This window comes from Anopheles cruzii, chromosome 2, assembly GCF_943734635.1.
Source record: "Anopheles cruzii chromosome 2, idAnoCruzAS_RS32_06, whole genome shotgun sequence".
NCBI lineage: Eukaryota > Metazoa > Arthropoda > Insecta > Diptera > Culicidae > Anopheles > Anopheles cruzii.
Window position 1 is genome coordinate 45091706 of NC_069144.1, and position 20572 is coordinate 45112277.

A 20572-nucleotide genomic window follows, 5' to 3' on the forward strand; every position below is an offset into this window, starting at 1 on the left:
ACTGTTTAGCGAGCGAACATTACGACGGTGCACTGGGGATTGGGACGCCGAAAGCCGATCACTAAATATTTATGGGCAACGAGAAATCGATGCATTTCTCATCGATAACGGGCGAAGGAGCTGAACAAACATCCATCCAGTCCTTCGATTGCGGGCTGAGTTGTTTGATTTGCGAAATGCAATTACACCGGGCCGTCGCGCGGTCTATGAATTGTGGATTCCTTTTTATGCACCGCCAACACGATGGTTGGAAGAGATGCATAAAATAGATTAATGAGAATGCATGACAGTGCAACCGGTGAGAGACGCGGGTTGCGCCTCTATCTTATCATACACATAGGACAAACACAAAACCGGCACCACACATTGTTTGTGCGCGTTACAAACCCCGACGCGATGACCGGAGAACCGGAAGGCCATCCTTAATGAAGATTGTCCGCCCGGGGTGGACATTGGTTTGACAATTCCATTATACATTATTCATAAGATGCTAATCGATCGAACACCCGGAGCCGGTCGGGTCCGCTATCGGATTCGTGGATCATTGCATTCGTTGGCCGCGAAATAAGAGTACAAGCCGAAGCGAGCTGGAGCGAGCCATTGCTATCTCTGCTATGCCCGGCCAGTGCATAATGCGATTAAAATTTATGCCCCAGGCCATACCTTCCGAATCGGTTCGCCATCCAGCCACCGCTGAAACCGCCGAGCATGCCGCCGATCGCAAAGATCGAGACGGCCACCGAGTACAGCTGCTGGATGAACTCCTCGCTGATGTCCTCGCCGTACCGGTCCTTGTAGACGTCCTTCATGAAGTTCTCGATGTTCACCTCCGGCGCGTTGATGACGCCGGTGTTGTAGCCGAACTGGAGCATACCCAGGACGGCCGCAAAGATGGCGTACGTCAGGAAGAACGTCAAACCCTGCGCGACGAATGCGAACAATCTTCATTAGTAAAAAGTGTGGTAAGAATTAAATGAGGTACGTAAACTGAACTCAATAATAAAGAACACAAAATGGAACACAAAATTGAACGGGGAACGGAAGGAGCTTTTATTCAAAATCAAAGTGCATGCATTAATATTCCTAAAACTAACTTGTTCCAGCAACCGCAGTTTCCGCCGATGCGTGTGTTCCTCCAGCCGATCGACGTACTCCCGCAGCTCCTCGATCTCCTCCTTGACCTGTTGTACTGTATCGAGTTCGTGTTTTATTGCTACCATATCACGTTTCACCTGTGGGCCGAAAGTTGGCAAACGAAACCGGCAAAAAGCGGAAGCGGATTAGAAACTGGAACTGCCCCGGAGCCATCGGAGCCTTCGGTGTCGACCTACTTCGGAAACTTCCGTCTGGCAGCTCTCCACCGATTTGGTGAGCTCCTGAAGTTGCGTCCGGATTTCGCAGAGGGCGACCGTCGTCTCCAGATGACGGTCACCCCGCTGCAGGTCGTCTAGCTTCGCCGACAGATTCATGCTCATCACGCTGACTTGCTTCTGCAGTCTGGGGCGAACAAAAATGGGAACACATATTAACATCGATGATCGAAGCCCGCGTGGAGCACGGAATCATGGATAGAATCAGCGACACAGAGAGACAGAGAGCGAAAGAGAGCGAGAGAGAGAGTGAGAAATAGAGCGATGGATAGGTTGAACGAAAGGCCGCGACAGTTATGGCTCTAATAAGTCTCAAGCGAACGCGAATACTCAAGCGAATGAATGAACTCGTTTTTGTTTTGGCGTTTTTTTTTTGCGAAATGTTATGAAGCTTTTCGCCCGTTTCTTTCTGGTAAAGAAAACTTTAACAATATTATTGGCGAACGGAGAGCACGAGATTAGTGGTGGTGGCGATGAAAATGAAACGAACGTATCAAACACAGGTCTTGGCTACATATAGCTACGTGTTTTTCTGGTAAGAGATGCGACTCTTCAGAAATGCGCAGACGTGATGGATGAAGTGTGATGTTTGTGAGTCATGTGAGTAGAGATATGAGGTACACGGTACAGGTTGAGAAACGAAATCGTAAAGTAAAAATAGTGAACATAACGAAACGAGAGTCCAACAAACCGAAAACCGAAGCATAGAGGTAGGAAGCAAGAAAATGTTGCAAGACTTCAGCAGCAGGCGCTCACTGCTGAGCGGAGCAACGTGGTCAAACTGATCAGATTCGATCGTCAAGTTTTCGTTCCCCCTTTAGTGGCGCATCGATTGTGCGTCATTTGTGAAGTACAAAGATGGAAAATTTTGACCGATTCGATGAAGCACATCAGCAGGAGCAGCAGCAGCAGCAGCATCAGACGAAAGCTGTTCGGGTGGCTGTCGCAAAAGCGCAGCACTTCTGTGCCCATTTTGCTAGTTTGCCGATCGAAAAGCAAAACCTACACTAACCTGGTCCTGCTTTCAGATCCTGCCTCGCGACTAATTTAAGGAGCTATTAAATTTAAAGGCCGAATCGGACTCTGCCACGGATCGGTTGGATAGGCGGCCAATGCGGACGGTGGTGTTTATGGTTCGAAAACTTTCCAGCAACCATTCCGGGGAACCGGTTGCTTTATGCTGCGCGCAACAGTCACTTTGGCTGCCTGAAACAGTTTTGGGCAAAACGAAACACGAACCGAACGAAATAAAAAAAAGGGTAACAATGTAACGTCGCTAACGGAATAGAATGCAAATAGAAAATGAGTGGTGTGTGTGTGAGTGTGCAAAACTTACACTACTACCCAGGGAATGTGTGGGGTCGGTCTTTGGGTGGGTCGGAAGAAAAGAACCTGGCCACTTGATGTGGGGATTTTTGTTCTCTCCTCGTTCCCGGGATGCTTAATATACACACGCTCACGCACGCGAGCTTTCGTTCCGCATGTCCTCCGGGGGCCGTCTTGGGGGCCGAGGAACCGGTTCTACTACTAAAGTTTGACACAACGCATACCGTACTCAGTCCAAAACGAAAAGAAATCGATCAACAAACACACTGAAACAATAATAAAGCAAACAAGGATAGATTATTATTGTACAAACCGTACGAAATGATACTCGGTACTGGTCGAGGCGAAACGAGAGAATGGAGAGACCTTCGAAGACGGTTTGCGGAAGCAAACCGTGCAAGAAAAGAAAACCCAACAGGCAAACGACTTCCGGCAACCCGCAAACGTAACGAAACTAAGAGAAGACGGAACAGAAAAGTGGTGTTGGCCTCTGGGGCGAGTGAGCATGAGATTGGTGGGGCTGGTGTCAGTCTGTGTGTGTGTGTGTGTGTTGCATGATGTGCGTGTGTCCGGGTGATGTGTGCAGCAGATACATTCCGGGATTGATGTGGATTGCTCCATTTTCGAACCACAACCACAACACGCGCCAGAACCGAACGGTACCTTCCGAGGCACGAACCTCTGCTCTACTTTTGACTCTGCCTGCCTAAGGAAGCCTCCTGCTCCTGCCGTTCGCTGTCCCGGCAGCGGTCTTTTTACTTACCCGTAAGAAATATCACCGTACGACATTTTGGACAACTTTGTTTGCTTTTACTTCGCGCTCGGCTGAAGGTTTAATTTTTGTTTCCGAATTATCTAAACTTTGCTGCAGCGTTCGTCTCTGCGTTACTGCTGCCTGTCTGCGTGCTTAAGATTGGCATCAAAGCTCCTCTCTGCGGCCTGATCAAACTCCACCCAATTCCGATTGCTAGCGAGACCGCTAGAGAGCCCGTGTTGCGGTTGCCGGGAGTTTAGCATTTGGTTCAATTTTGACAAGTGCTAAAGGAACGTCGTTCGCCCAACGGTTCCCAGGAACTTGCCAATTGTTACTCGGGTTCGGTTTCGATTTCGGTCCACTCGAATCAATTCACGCTTGTGTGCACGTGCGCGATGCGCGATTATGCTACGATTATGCTGGATGCAGCGAGCGTCACACTGACCAGCCGGTATGTGATAAGCATGATCATGATGCCTGCGGGTGGGTGATCGTTGGGGGCGCACACGGCGAATGCAATGCAATCACACGTTATGTACAGCGGTCGTCGCGGTCGGCGGGTCGCCCCGTTTTGCGGCGCCCGGCCCCGTTCTAATGCCCCGTTTTTGTGTGTGCGTGTTTATGTTTTGCTTGCGAGCGCTTTCTGTTTTTGTTTTCTATCGATCGATGGCGATCGGTTTCGCTATTTGGAAGCAGGGGCCGCTTCCGGTAGCGCCGCCGTTTGAATTCGCTCGCGTATGAAGGTTTACAAAGGTGCTACGAGAGAAACGGAGAAACAGAGCAAACAAACAGTGGCAGAACAATAGGTAGCATGGAAAGTGGTCGGTGTTAGTCAAACGATGTTTGATTGTTGAGTCCCGAACATAAAACGTTGAAGAGAATGAACTGAGAACGTGTACTGAAGGAAAGAGGAGGACACTTAAAACAAGACATCGCGAAAAGGAAAAATTTTGCAAACAACACAATCCATCTAACCGAATGATATAAAACGAACGAGACAAAAATGAACATAAAGTGATGCTCCGTCTATTATCATAGTTGGCAAGGAAATTGGGGCTTCTTTCGATCCCTACATCCAAGTGCTCTGTGATGACAAACCATCTAATCTTTAAACAGGAGCATCAGTTCGAAGGACATCACATAGGTGGCGCTACTTTATCACAATCAACAAAATTTTGTTCCCTGATTTTAAGCGTTCCATTGGGACGTTTTCAAAGAGTGCTTTTCTGAACGTTCAAAGCCGAACTCATTGACCCACGTACCGAGCGTGTTGAGCATGTTCGAATTAATGTTCGCCAAACCGAACATCAACTTTTATGCTGTAAAAATCGAAACATTCAAATAAATTCACCACCAATGGAAGAAAACTTCCATTCAATCGGCCATTGATTTGCCCGCTGGAATCGGAAATTCTATTGAGCCACAGTTGAGCCGGGCGATAAAAAATGGATTAAAATTTGTTACGCTCGTTTCTAGTTGGTGGTGATTTATTTTTTTGAACATTTCGCGCGCGCGCAGCACAGCAGCATCCCATAAAACCCGGGGAAAACCGACCGGGATTTGGTGACCGGCAGCTCCCTAATTCGGGCGGCGACGCGCAATCAATCTTCAATCAGTGTGACGAGATCAGGAATGGGACGCCCAGCCGGTTCGCCCGGGACTTTCAGTTCCCCACCCCCGGGGGGGGAAACCCGTGCCGTTGCAACGCTCAAAAAGTCATCAAAAAAGTGGCCGGGCTGGGGTGGTTCCGCTCCCGATCCCATCCATCTTCCGCTTGGTACCCCCGGCGCGCGCTAATCAAAAGTTTGCTCGGTAATTTTCTCAACAATTTCCCTCGGCCGACTCGACTGGCCCTCGGGAGGGCGACATTTTTCCATCGCCCACAAAAGCACATCGGAACAAATGAGGCACGGAACAAACATACACACACGCAAGAGTGTGCGTGTGTGTAATTCTCATCTCCCTGGGTCTGCTTGGGGTGCCCTTTGTGCTAGGCGTGAAAACTCGACCCCCCCCACCAGAGAGGACACCGGGTTTCGGCAATAAAAGCTTATCATGAAAGTTTAATTTAATCCTCATCCTGTCCGGTTCGGGGCTAGGAATTAGTTTCTTCGGTCACATGCTATGATGTGGTTTTGATAAGTCGTGTTTCGAAGTAAAATTAGCCCGGTAAGGAAGGGCTCCGGTCGGGCTATAAGTTTCGTTTAACCAAACTCTTCACTCAAAGAAACATTCTAGACTCTAAGTGGTGACTCTATTTTGATTCAATAAACGAAACGGTGCGCTGGGGGCTCCCATGTGATGGTACGGAGCTCCCGAAAAAGGACCCGAAAACCGTGGCCCCCGGGGATCTCCGGGCTTGGTTTTCGAGACACGAAAAAGTGCTTCGAGCGCGCGGGTTTCCCACGAAACGCCCCCAGTTTTCACGGTCCTGCTCACCGTCGTCGTCGCCGTCGTCGTCGTGTTTATAAATGAATATTTGTCAATTCGTATTCATGCGATAATCCAACGACTGCGCGAGCCGGGCCGCCGGGGAGGGTCGCTAAAAGTTGCTGGTTAAATGGAAATGATTTTTTCTCCGACCCCCCGCGTGGGGTGGCCCCTCGGTAGTCGCATTAGCAGTCATGCAAGTCACCCTCTTCCAGGCCGCAAAGTAGCGTTTTATTTTCACATTGTTGTGTGTCGATCGATCTGCTCAGACGGTGTCTGGTGTCTGCAGGGCGATAAGGTGTCCCTTATGTGGGCACACCGAAAAACCCAAACAAAAAATCGGTTTGGTACGAAGTAAGACGTGAGGAAAATGACGATGTAAAAGGCACAGGACGAAGAGTCCCGTCAATATTAGGCCATTTATCAACAGAATTCATTATTCCACCGCGCGTGGCTGAACGGCAATTTGTAATATTAATATTTCGAGAACTGGAAACGTCAACGTCGTTGAACAATTGCTTCATTCGGCACTGCCCGCTCTCTCACTCTCTCTTTTGACACCCCTTCCGACTTGTGGGTTGGGGCAAAAATTAGAGTCCTTCGTTTTGTGCAGCGGTACTTTGTTTGCTGAAGGGACGCAGATTTGCGGAAGAAGGCCCTAGGGGGGAAAAAAACAAAAAAAAACCTGCGAAACGGTAAGAAAATCTGGCTCCATCGGCAACCGGCGGCGGCGGCTCGAAAGACGACGATGATGATGATGATCATAAATTGATATCATTCAACACCGGAGCTGGTGGAGCCGAAGAAACTTCCGGACGCTTTGGATCGATCCCAAAACGGAGCGTGAACCATTAATCACTCCGCTCCGGTGCTTGAAACAAAACGTCGAGACCGTCGCGAGACGATAATGGTTCTCGCTATCGCCAACGCCAACGGTTTTTGGTTGGAACAATTTTTCACGGCCCACGCCCCGGGGCGGTCTGTGGGCGATTTAAGATAGGGTTTCCGACGTCCGTGGCTCAAGATGAGCAAGGTGTCTATATTGTGTTTTTCTACCACAAATAACACGCGATGGAGTATGTTGTACTTTTACTTTATCGTTCATCTTTCAGATTAAACACTCAACTAACAATTGCCGAATGCCAAGAAGGCGAAACAGGGTCACTCTAAAAATAACAAAAATGAAACGGGTGAATGCATCAACATAAAGAAAAACATAAAGGTCTAGAGAGGTCCGCAACAAAGATGTGAAGTGAACAGCGCACCGACCCGGAAACGTTCCAGCCCAGGCACTGCACTGCTTCATATTCATCTGTCATCAAATCACTCGCAAAGCATCACGGCATAATGAAGTGAAGCATCAACCGAGACCGAGGAGAAAACCTCATGAAACCTCCCACAATAAACTACTTCTTGTTTTTTTGTGTGGGGAGAGCATAATCAGCGCCCAACGTCAGTGGGCCAAAAATCTTGTTCGAAACTCAAGGAGATTTCAACGGCCGCTTTCGAGAGAAAACTCTAGACAACTTCAACCAGCACGCAAACAAACAAACAAACAAACAACAACGGATGCCCAGCTCCCAAAATGGGCCACACGACAGAACAAATGGTGCAATGATGGATGGCGTTTTAGGAGACGTTCGTTTCGTGCGCTTCAAGGAGTTCCGCGCTGCGTTCGTTTGTTCCGCTGCTTTTTGGGCCACACAACGCGGCCCCAAATGCAAACGCGGAACACACTGGTGGACTCCCAACCTGGTGAAGTGCCTGTCCGGCCCCGACACTGTCGACGACGACGACGAGAGCCGTCGTCGTCCGTTCGTTCGTTCGTTTGTAAAGCAAGATAAATGAAGCACGTTTCATTGTGTTCATGTGCTTGATGGCGTGTAAAGATTTTCCTTACACTTTGAGGTTCGCTTTTTCTATCCGCCTCTGCTGCTTCTTTCCCGCATTTCTTTGACCATTTTCTTTGAGGGCGTTTCTTTTGCACGAAGGCGTATAATATTTCAAACGGTGCGGCGCTGCCGCCGGCAAAGTACGATTATAAAAAGCCCCCCAGGAATCGGAGCCTCTCGGCCAGCCAGTCAGCCTGCTAGCAACTGACCTTAAAAGCTTTGCGCAACAAAATGCGAGCGAAAAAAAGGATGGTGCGGAAGGATCAAAACAACGGTTTGAAGTTGTGCAAACAGTGCCACATTATCTAGATGCCCAAAACACGGTGCGCCCGAGTATACGAACCCTTGAAACCGACGAAAAGTTTAAGCAGAAGCTTTAAAATGCACAAATTCATCAAGGACAGGGTGAATCAACACGAAAACCACAAACCATGCCCCCCCCCCCCCGTTCAGGGACACGAAACATCATCAAAAAAGATGGCAAATGTTCGATCGATTGATTGCACTTCTTGTGCAGGGCCTTCGCACACGATGACGACGACGACGACGAAGGCGGTTGTTTGCGTTTAAAATTTGCCTCCTTGCCCGGAACGGGACTGCAGCAGCGGACTGCGCATACAGGACACGAGCCCAGGCCAATTCAATTACATTTGCATTTAGATAACCCAAACTATCGGAATATGGTTCCCCGGGAGTCCGGGAACTTTTGATGTGGCCCTGCCTCTGTCCGGCCGGGCGTGGCACATTTTTCCGACTAGCAAACGAGGCCCGGCCCTCGGTCTCGGTCTGCACAGTTTAACCGAAAATTAAATTATCAAAGTCCATCATCGGTTGAGCCTTCGGGGTGCCGGCTGGGTCCAGACTTTTTCGTAGCACCCGCCACCGGCTCGAAAGCGGAACGGACGAAACCGTCGTCGGCCTCCGATGTTTACTGGCCCCATGGTGAGTGTGTTATGAAGGATGTCCTTGCGTCACCGGCCGGAAGAGTCTATTGACTGAACAGATTTTCCCCACAGCCGTCCCGTATGTGAAGCCCTTTTCCATCAGCCCCGAAGATCATCGACCTTCCTGTGGGCTGCTGCGGTTTTGGACCCGTTACATGTGCGAGCGGACAAAAAAAGTGGGAACAACCCGCTGCCCGATGCACCATGTTTACCGTACGCAGTGGAGATGAGATTAAAACTCTGCACTTCGAACGATTGGTTCATTAAAACGGAACGAACGTACTCCGATCGGTATCGACATCTGGTCCGGAAAGTTGCTTTAATGGACCGCAAGGAGCACTACTCGAAGAGCACTCAAAAGTGACTCCTGACTGCCAGTTCAGACCCAACGTAGGGCACACCGTGGGGTGATGAACCGAAAATTCAGCTCATTTCCTTCGAATATCCTGGCTGTGCGATGGAGCAGCAGCATACTGGCAGCCATGTGGGTGCCATCACACGATCCTTCGTCATGACTCGTTGATGACGCTTGGGAGAGAGTGGGAGCTCCGATGTGTGGTCGCCCGGCGTCTCGACCGAGCCGAAGGAACGCGCGCGCAACGAACGCTCCTTATTTCCCTCGATAATTCAACACCCGGGTGGGCCGGCCGAATGACACATTTTCGGCAGCGTGCGCAGGACCCCCCCGATGAGAACAAGAAGGACGTGCAATTCGGCCGACCACCATGATTGAGTTTTCATGTTGCGGTGCTCGGGTGCAATTAGAAACGAGATGTCCTCCGACGAGATGCGGCCACGTTGTTCCCAGCGAAATGGACTTCAACCGCAACCGCCTGGACCTGAACTCCGCACAACATGTCAACATCACCGAGGGCCGAGGGCTTTAAGTGAGGTCGCGTAGCCCGGGCTCGGTACAATTTATTGTGAGCGCATTCTACACGCCACATAAAAAGCCCGAACTCCTTCTGGGCATTGTAAAATGGCCACCGGAGTAACGTGCCGCACGCAAAACAGGAAGCGCCGAAGAGGGGAAGTTCTGCGACTAGCTGAGAGGGTTTCCCAATGTCCCATTTGCCAGTGAACCGCGATTCCCGGGAAAATGGTGCAATCCCTCGCGAAAAGGGATGCTTAAATATGCACTCTATTAATAAGTGATACATCGTCTTGGTTCCGGCGTGCTTCCTATAAAAGCTTCACCTGTCAAAATCAGAAACTCCGAACCAGATCTCAGCCATTGCTGGTTGGCGTCCGGGGGAACCTTACCATGAAGTGTCGTCAAAGGAGTGATGTTAATCAAACGGGAGCAAAGTAAGAGATTGCTCCGGGAGTGTGTGCGTGTGTGTGCCGTTCTAATTCTAAGCACCATTCCCGGGACGGGCCGGGCCAGGATGATACGATTGGCCGCAACGTAAGTCCATCCATTCCGCCGACGGCGGCGTACGTCGAAAAACGCAGTCCGGAACCGGATTAGAAGCCGGCAGCCGTCAAACGGCTCGAGCATCTGCGGCTTGGGCCGCAGATTTGCATTTTGAAGGATGCTCCCGGTTCACTTCACATCTTGTGTATGTGTGTGGCTGGGTGTGCGGTTCTCCCCTTTTGCCTTTTGACCGACAGCTCGGGCGGGAGTCGTTCGGTAGTCGGGTAAGTTTGAGCACGGCTTAGGCAGACCGTCGAGCCATCGTCGTCGTCGCTGAGTTTCGGGATGATTTTGACCACAAAATGCCCCAACAGGCAAACGCAGTCCCATGCATGCATACTTAAGCAGAGAGGGAGGCAAAGGCTAAGGACACAATTGGCCTGCCCGGGCCCGTGCCCGTGCCTCTGGCGCCTTGGGCTGGTTGCCGGTTTACCGCACAGAAGAAAAACCGACGACGAGTCCGACTTAGAGAGCCGACTGCGCTTTTCAGCCGGGAATGTGCACTTTACTGCACACTGCACTGCGAGCATAACGAACTGCATACCGAATGTTGCCCTCCGGGCCACGTCGGATGCACCGACACGTGCGGGCTCGGTTTGCTTTATTCCCGGGGACCGGGCATTCGTTTGCATTTTATGCTTCTCGCAATCTCAGGCCGCACCGCAGCAGCGTCCGGTTTGGCCACGGGGTTGGATTTAATTTCATTAATTTTTCAATCGCGCCATGATATGTTGGCGTACACTTTTCGTTTAACTTTCAATTCTGCGTCCCCGTTTCGTTCCGCAACCGATCTGGGCGGCGACCGAACCACAAATAAGGGTTACTGTTGCGGATCAGGGCGGTCGGATTAACGGTGAATACGAAACGGAAGTACAGCACGTGGCCGGCTCCGGCGCGCATCATAACATGTGAATAACGGGGAAAGACGGGAAAACCAATTGGTTGCATTGCTTGCGGTCCATTGTATGGTAAGGACGACGACTTTAAATTTATTCTTCTCGGCACGCCTCTGCGCCGATTCTGAAATCGGATCGCCGAGCGGATGGTTCCGGATATTAGGAATCGGCTTAGTGGCTTTAAGCTGAACGCCGAGAACCGTTCGCTGTGACTTTGACTGAATTTAAGTAAGCTTCTTCGTTGGTTGACCGGTAGCGTAGGATACAGAAAAAAAATCGATTTCTAGCCAGACAAAGTTCCCACAGGCTCCCGGGAAGGCAAGAAATGATTGTCAATATCGTAAAACTGGTAAACCCAATCAACAAAGCAAGTCAATGTGTGTTCCAACAACGAGAAACCCAAAAGCGACGATATTGATCCCTGGACAGATCAGGTTCCAGCGAGAGCCCGGGCGCCCGAGGGCCTCGGGTAGCTTGGTGGGTTGAAAGTTTCGTTAATGAAAACATAAAAAATGCATACATTTTTAATTCGGGACACAAGCTTCCGGGGCCTCGGATGTGTAATCGATTTTCATTCCTGGAAGCTGTGCTCCAGGCAATAGCGCGCGCGTTCACGTAAGAAGGACCTCGAAAAGGTGGTGATAACCTTCGGGGTCCACTGCCAGCTACGTGACTGGCAACTGTAATCAATATGCTTCCCAGGAAAGCACGGAGCACGGAGGATTCGCTATTTTGTTGGTAGCGCTTGATAGAAAGTGGCATTAGAATGTTTTAAAGTTTTGTAAACAAAGTAACACACAATCTAATGCACTTTTGTACACTCAATTATACTTACTTAACATTATTAACAGCACAGTAACTAAACAATGTTAAACGCTAACAACGACATTTAAACGCAAGGCGGAACAGTGTGAAAATGTAAAACATAGTAACATGGGTGTACATAGAACAAGACAACATCGATATAAAAACAAAGGTGGTGTGACAAATGCATTGGTAAGGGCATCAGCATGGAAGAAACGAAAAATATTAGATGCCACGAATAATAACCGAATAACGTAACAAGAAATTAGAAACAAACAAATCCGAGCAAGGAATTGGTAAATTGGCTATCTAATCAAAGAGAGGAACCACGAAGACCAGACAAAGATGAAACGAGAAATGAAAGAGAGCAAGAGAGAGAGAGAGAGAGAGCGCAGAAAAATATAAATCTAACAGAGAGAGATGGCGAACATGTGTCAAAAAACTCTGACAGCGAGTTGATCGATATGAAGAATGGGTGAAAAGATGGATCCAAAGTCAAAGAAGGCGACAGTGCCACTGGCCGACTAGGTTATGAAATGGCAGCTTTGGCACGAGCCTCGCTCTGCTAAAAGGCACTTTCGAACAGTTCGTGGTAAGTTGACCAATTTTGATTTGAAAAAGAAAAATGAATTATTTCATACACTTTCCGGGGGGTAATTTAGCAATTTTTGTACCGTTCGAGAGTGTGACACTAAATAAATACGAAAAGACGAGCTAAAGAATGGTAACGAGTGTGCGCAAATGCCTTCTTCGATTGGTTTGGCGAAACATAAAAACGGGGGCTAAAGTAACAGTTCGACGATGTCACTGGCCGGCCGTTCCATCTCTTTGAGTACGAAATAACACCACCAACCGTCAAAGATGGAACGGCCTTCCGGTGGCCAAAAAAAGGTTTTTCCAACGGAAACGGAACTCAAAATGCTGACAGCTGACAGGTGGGGGACCACTACAACGCGGGAAAGGGTTACTCACTCGATAAGCAATTGACGTAATGATTCCGCGTCCTCCCCATCGCACCGATCGCTCTTCCGTGAGCCGAGAGACCCGGTGCCGTCGCCTATGTACCTTGGCCGCTTAAGTCCGCTTCCGGGCGAGTGACGCGTGCCGGTTGACGAACGCCCATCGTCTACGCCACTGCTCCGTTGCGAATCGATCGACTGGGACCGGTAGACTGGCGGGCCGGCATGCCGGAAAGGAAGATACACTTTTAGGTTGAAGCGGAAGAGATTAGATTAGAGGGTGCGCTACTAGCGTGGCATCTGAAGCAGCAGGTGTGTGTGTGTGTGTGCGCGCGACGTAGTCTACCAATAGCTGTTTGTTTGAATTTTTCATAATGGATCAACAAACATAAAAAGGGAAACCCGTTTTCGGGGGCGGAGACAGGATAAAGGCAGGATTAGAACAAATACAAAGCCCCTCGAACGATCCGGAAGCAGCGGGAACCGGGGGGCGGTACATTTTAAAGAAGCCCTAAACGGGCGCGGGCGCAATTCCATAAAACCGAATGGGTGCGCGCGGGCTCCATTTTATCTTCGTACCTCCGCTCGTAAAAGCGTCGTTGTTGGACGTTGCTTTTGTCGTAACAATAAAATCGAATGGGCCGCCGAATGGTTCGGAAAATGGATCCCGGTGGCCGTAGAAGGATTCTAATCACCCCGCGAAGACATTTCAATTTACTCCATCGATTACGGCCGATCGGCTCGGCTCAATGTTCAATCATCGCCTGTGTTTCGCTCTAGTGTGGACTCACTGTCTGCATTTAGGCCAATGTTTTATCGTTTCTTTTTTTTTAATGTACATATGTGGTACCAGCATAAGAACAGGAGAATCGTGAGTCGTCACAATTAATTATTTAAAGAGATCGCTTCATACATGAAACTCAACAAACAAACCCTTTCTTATGAGTCTTGCATTTAGCCTTCCAATAGAAATTGGAACTCCAGGAGCCGTAGTTCCTACCCGATTCGGATCGATTAAAATCCATCCAAGCCTTCACTAAGGTCATATTGTCAATTAGACTTATTAGACCTGATGATTTCCAAGCGGCACTGTGCTAAAATATTTTAATAAAAGGTCCCGACCCCTAATCACGTACAACTTCGATGAATTCCAATCACCGAAGCACCGCTTTCGAACCGCGATGCTGTTACACCAACGCACGGTACTCTCTCTCTCCCAGTTGCGCCACGGAACTGTCTTATCGGCACAGTTCACGTAACTTCAGTAAAAGGACCCAGGCCCTAGGTGGGTACTGGATACGACACCAATCGGAAGCGGCACCAGCTGAACCGGCCGGGCCCACCGGTGGGCCCGTGCTCAACGGGCTGGAAATTAAAACTGTCAGAATGTTTACGGTTCAATTATCGTGTTATACGTGGCGGGCCCCGTTACGGAATGATAATGTTGCAATGTTGCAAAAACACTGCGCACGGTCCAGAAGGGGCCTCACTGGGACCAGAATGGAAGGATATTAATGGAAAATCGGCTTCACCGTGCGCACATCCGGCATCGCAATGGAGCTCCGGAGCTGTCCGGCCACCGGTGGCCCTCTGCTCACCTGCGCCGCCAACGTAATGGACAGTCCTCGTCGCCGCCGTTGGGTTCATTTCCGAGTTCCGAGTCGCTTTTCCGCTCCCACTCATTTCCCGTTTGCCCCCCGGAGGGCTCACACGAGGGCTGGTTGGAATCGAAAGTGTGATGGCGTCAATTTCCACGAACTCTCTCGGAACCCTCCCCGGTTCGCTATCTATCCGGCTATAAAGGACCCGGCGGTCTTCTGATGAGTGGAGCGACACACACACACACACAGCTATACACAGGTAGTCGGGTCTCGAAGTCGTTCGCATTTGGAGGCCCCGTCCGATTGGGGGCCCGCTTCGAGTCCCATCGAAGGCTCTAATCAATCTGCACATTCGATCCGATTACCGACGCTCGAGGCGGCGTTCGTTTCGTCTTTTTTTGTGGATTCCTGGGGCGATAGTGGTTCGTCTACTTCTTGGCTACGGCAAATAAACCAACGTCAGCGCCGGGAACGGGTTCACGGAAAAGGTCCAACGGGTCCCCGGAGACAGATAGTCGGAGGAGGAATTTTAATTTAAATTAGTTAACGGACTACCAGCAGCAGCAGCAGCAGCAGCAGTCCGCTTTGCAATGAAATATTCAGGCGAAATACTTTGAATCTTGTTGCCGCTCTCGTTCCCCCGGGGGCGGCTGGACGGGTTTCTTTCCATTCCGTTCCAGCATTCCTGGACCAGAGCCGGCCATTCCTGGCCATTAGGGGAGCCCAGATCATGTGAAGTTTCGCTTGGGAGCTTTGGGGCGTGGGGACCCGAAAAAAAGAGGTTAGCGAGGGTTCATTACATTCTGTGCCTTGAGATCTGTTGCGGATCCTTCGGCCGTTATCGGCAAAAGGCGAAAACGGTCCCGGGCTCCGTATGGATTGCCTTAGATTACCTCCACTTTCTTTCATCAAACATAGCCCGGCCCGGTTAGTGATACCTCCTTGGGGGGTTCCGGCTGTAAAGTGAATAAACATCACAACAAGGTTGGTAACAACTTTCGAGCAGGGACACGGCCAGGGACCTGCCCGGTTTCCGGTCCGGGGCACTGGCAGAAGAATGTTTCATTTGTAAAGGAACGTAAATGGTATGCTTTGAAGGTTGGAACCTTTCGCCTTTTCTACCTTCGGGGCGGTCGGGTCCCACCTGCCGGATAGATCTCGTTTCCAGCGCTTGCCCTGCGACTGCTTGAGACAACGGAGATTTCTGGCCCCCGGGCATCGTCATTACCGGAGGGAACCACCTGGTGGCCGCTTGCTAAGAGATATTTCAATTTGATTCGATTCCCTAGCATGAGACCCCCCTGCCCACCAACCCGAAGATGGAAGGCCTCCTACACCTGGGCACTCTCGGACACGAGCGCCAGAACTTCAATCAAATTTTGAGCAATTTATTCTGATCGTCTGATGATTCTGCGAATCTCTTCATTCTCTGCAATTGAACTCGGATCACGGCGCGCGTATCCTCCCGGCGCCCATCGGGATGCCCAGAAATTGAAACTATATGGAACCCCAGAAAAGGAGAGGGAACAAGAAGAGATGGAACCGAAGGAACGATTGAATAATTCGGGAGGGAGGTGGTGGCCCGCAAAAGCCCCGGTAGCTACATGCTGCTGCAACACGATCCAGGTACTTACCGTCGGGGCGTACTCGTACCGGAGGTGAGGTCAGCTTGAGTGTTGATGACAGGGCCTGTGAATCCAGGGGCCCACTAAAGACATAATCATACGTTGCCTCCTGACTCAATGTCGATACTGCTCCCGGGAAGGGCGAGAAACAAACAAACAAATTCGTGTCGATTAGTGGTCACTCCAACCGCTTGGTTCCGCTCGGAACTACGGGGGCTTCTCTACGCAAAAGCATAATGAGCTACACAATTACTTACATGCGAGGCGGTGATCGGAATCGTAACATTATTATCAGCAAATAAAATTAAATAAATCATTGCCACTAAACATACACACACACACGAACAGAGAATAGGGCACGTGGGGTCGGGAAGTATATTAAAATAAAGTACATAACATGCGAAAATAAGTTGAGGATTGGGCCGGCCGGGACTGGCGGCCGAACGCATAACGGGGGGAGCGCATTAAAGCGTAACTACTGCTACTACACCTCATTTATCACATTATCCGGGTGGCTGACATGGGAAGTTGGGGAGTTCAACAACGCAACAACAAACCTGGAAACACTGATAACGGCTGCAGCACTTGTGTCGATCGTAACGGTGGCGGTAATGGTGGCAATTGAGGCTCGGGGCCGTTCGAAATGGAAGACGGAGGAGAGATCATCGAAGGGTCGCCGTTTGTCGCCATAACATGGAGACGGCCGACTGTGGGGACGATGCGTACGTGTGCGTGAAGGAGTGAAGTGTGTGTGTGTGCGCGCGCGCGATGCCGTTCCGGTTCCGGTTGATCCCGGATGTTTAGTTGGTTAGCCAGCGTGTTAGCGAGTGTGTGAAACGGGAGAGAGAGAGAGAGAGAGAGAGAAAAAGGATGAGAAAAATGTAAAATATTCTTAATTTAGTGGTATTAGACACGGGATGTACATTTATTAGTTTGTCAGAACACGTGTTGGCCCGTTGCCACAGGCTTATCCGACGACACCAGGCGGAACGAGTAGAGCGACGGAAGCGTATAATCTATTCGAAAGTTTACAACATCATTGGATACTAGTAATAAACATTTCTTATGGACCGCTGTGGCCTCGCCTTATATGGAAACTAAAATGGAGCTAGTACGAGAATTTAACCATGGACTTCGTGCAGAAACAATTTTAGTTTTTTGTTACTTCACCTTAAATCACTCATTTGATTCATTCGAGCAATTTAATTCAAGCAGTCTGAGAGAATCGAACCGTTGAGTATAGACAGATAGACAGTGGAGCTCATAGGATGTACTTATGAAGTAAATATCTGAGGCAAAGAATTACAATGGAGTTTGGTTGTTTATAGACCATTCAACTATTTAGACTCTCGTGATTCCTGACAAATAGGTTAAGAGGTTGTAAAGGAAATAACATACGTCCACTAGCAAATTTTTATGAACTTCCCAACTGACATTGAAGGCGTGACTTTAGTGGACCCAGAAACCGGTCCGGATTTAGCTTCATGGAAGCGAAAGCCATGGTTTGTGATTTTAAGCCTTTCGGCAATATTTCTTATTTATCCCAGCCGAGAGAGCAAACACACGCACATCGGACGCCCACCGGAACAGAAGGAACAGAAAAAAAAGGCATGGAAATTTCTGTGTATTTACTCTGCACACGGCGTAACTTATTTTAACAAAAAGAATGTGAATCCTCCAAACGTGCCCCGGACCCGGGTAAGTGAAGTTCCGGTTTTAACCCTTCGATAAACACGAGTTACTCATGCCGGAGGGCCCATAATTCCCGAATCGTGTCTGGCCGTGTCTCGGGCAGCAGCAGCAACCGGCAAATAAATAGCTCCAAGGGTTCAACCAACCAGGCGTAGCCTTCAATTGCAACTTCTCGCCCCGTAACCAGGAGGAATCACCGTCATCGTCGTCGTTACCGGTGGGCCAACTAAGCCCACAATTGGACTTAGTTCCGCTTTTTGCCCATTTCCGAGTATCATCGCCGATACCTCGCAGGAGCAGCACCGCGTGGCGTTGGTGGTTCCTATTCAATTGAGCCCACACACACACGCACACAGATCCCTCCGCCAGACGTGCTACATTTTCCACTTCCTTCCGGAACTGGGCCGCATATTTCCTGCAGAGCACGGTCAAGACAAGCCAAGTCACGCCGTCAGCCGTTGCCGACTCTCGTCGGAACCACACAACAGGTCCAACGACGACGACGGAGGGCACCGTGCTGCAAACCACTATTGGGGTCGGTTATCTCAGGAGGTCCAGCACGGACTCTAGTCGAAAGGACGACGAAGTGGAAGACGAAGTTGGAAAAACGCATATGATGCCACTGGTGGAATCACCTGTTCACCACCACCACCACCACCACGGAGACACTGAGGCCGAGAGAAGAATGAAGCCGAGAGCCACCGTCCGCCACCACCGTCGCCGCCGCCACCGCCACCAGTGTGACCAGTTTATGCAAATGGCGTCCGCCGAGGGTAAAGAAATGTGCCTCTGCTGTCGGAATTAATATTATTCGCCTCTGTGCTACGTGAGGTCCGGTAGTGGGCCACTCTCACATACATCGAAGAACACACACGTACACTGGCTGACTGACTGACCAACCATGGCCAGCCAGCCTAACGGAGGCACCGGCATGGAAAACCGGTGAATAAGTAAATATGTGCGGTCTAAATAATATTTCACGGCCGGTTGCGTCCGAACAACCGGGGCCCAGCCCATGGACAGTAACACTCTCCACTCGGGGCGGGCGCACGGATCGCTCAGGAACATCCAAACGATGCTCGTTAGACCGGACCACTCTTGGGGATTGGGGAGCGAAGGACCTCCGCTCCGGAGGGCTGATCCGGACGCTCGCTTCGCTTGTGATATGATTTTTCCCCGGCAGCCCTTTTGTGTTGAATCAGTAGTTTATGAAATTATGGTTTCTGCGATAATCTTTGAACCGGATGCGGCCCCAGCCGCTCCCTTCCTTCCACTCCCGAGTGCTCTTTGTTGGATTGGACTGGGACCGATGCGATTTGGAGGGCGATGGGCGGCCGGTGGTCACCGGAATTAGTTTACCGGAAGATTGTGGTCTTGTGGAGTGGAGCGCAAACCTGCGCCGGGGATGATGAGCCGAAGCGCAACCGTGCGTGCGTTTGTGGCAAGCCCATCTTGAAGAAAATCAATCGCCGGGCAATCTCGGCCCCGGCGATAGGATACCCTGGATCCATCGGACCCCGGCGTCTCACGCGGGTGAGTTGGCAGTTTCGGATAAGCCGCTGGGCGCTCGGTACGGCTGGATCAGAACAGAATCAGGCATCATCGGCGCGAACAGGATTAGGGCCAGTTTGTTGCAAATACGCCGCACGCGTGTCAGAAGATAAAAGCGCCAACTAATTGATGGACCAAAGCGCTTTTCTATTAGGCAGCTGTCAGCCGCACAACAAAACCCCGCCGCGCTGCGGCCGATGCGTGGGAATGATAATGGCGTTTTGATCTTCAAAGGCCACGCAAAGGTGGAGCGTGGACCCCGAAAGGATCCCCAGCCCCAGCCGGGCTTTTGGCCCGTTACACCGGTTGGAGGTTTCGATTATTATCACACTAACCTCTGACACACGGCTGACAAGCGCCGATCGGGAGCCGGCTCAGCCAGAAAAGCTCATTCAAATGGGCATAACTCGACGTCTGGTCGAATTCCTTCGGACTGCCGCTCCACAATAATTGCATTCCCGGCCGGGGCGGCGGTGGCGGGAATCAACAATTCGCACGCAAAAAATTCCACACCGACCTTCCGTATAATCCGTTTGCCATTTCCGGCATCGCCGGGGCACCGGGGGGCTGCGGAATATCCTGTGGGTGTGGGTGAGTGTGTAAGTGGCGCTACTTATTTGCCCCGCACGGTGCAGGGCGCAGAGTCGGAAAAGTAAGGCAGCCCTCAACAGGCGAACCCGGAGAAGGTCCGGAAGTGGCACCGCACGAACCGCACAATCACGGTCCACGGTGCCACTTTGAGTTGCATTTCACCGCCGGCCAACCGACCGCCCTGGGCCGACGGAATGCTGGCAATGTTTCAAAAGGCATTCATCTGACACTCCGGTATTAGAAAATTGCATACCTGTGGGACTACTCCCGGGGTTCGCGCCCCGGCGAAGGGTTCTAAAGCACCTTCCCAGGGGGAGGGGCGGAGGGTTCCGTTGGGTGGTCGTTTGCTGTCGCTTCGCCAACAAACATTTACTCACGCGAGCCACCGTTCCGTTCCGGGAACGGCGCACTCATAAACGCCAAACACCGCCACGGCCAAATGGGAGAAGGAGCCTGAAAATTAATCTCGTCACGAACCCGTCCTTGCGGGTGCGGAACTTTCATGTGGACCCGCCCCGGCGACGGGTTCACCCGGGGGCCTGTTGATCTCCGAGCCCCAATCACCCGTCCCGCCAGCCAGCTCCGGGCAAGGATTACAGCAAATAGGCCAACCCGTGGCCCAACTCCAGGCAGTACTCCACGGGAAAGCGCGTCACGCGCGTCGCCTCGGCCCATTTGGCAAACAGAGCAATCGATAATTTACGAGCCAAATCTGGGTTA

General features: G+C 50.6%; 1 protein-coding gene across 2 annotated transcripts in view; it reads right to left on the bottom strand.

Moving 5' to 3' along the window:
* Positions 1-16723, bottom strand: part of LOC128268705 (glucose transporter type 1) — a 43730-nt gene extending 27007 nt beyond the window's left edge. The window contains exons 1-6 of one of the 2 annotated variants that reach the window (XM_053005898.1): positions 16576-16723; positions 16028-16144; positions 12806-13037; positions 1332-1497; positions 1095-1232; positions 664-920 (exon numbers count right to left, since the gene is read on the bottom strand). In XM_053005898.1, the coding sequence (XP_052861858.1) occupies positions 664-920; positions 1095-1232; positions 1332-1497; positions 12806-13037; positions 16028-16144; positions 16576-16708 (1043 nt within the window). In that variant the 5' untranslated portion in view covers positions 16709-16723. The remainder of the gene's footprint in view (positions 1-663; positions 921-1094; positions 1233-1331; positions 1498-12805; positions 13038-16027; positions 16145-16575) is intronic. The other variant, XM_053005897.1, reaches the window with a different exon arrangement.
* Between the last annotated feature and the right edge of the window lie 3849 nt (positions 16724-20572).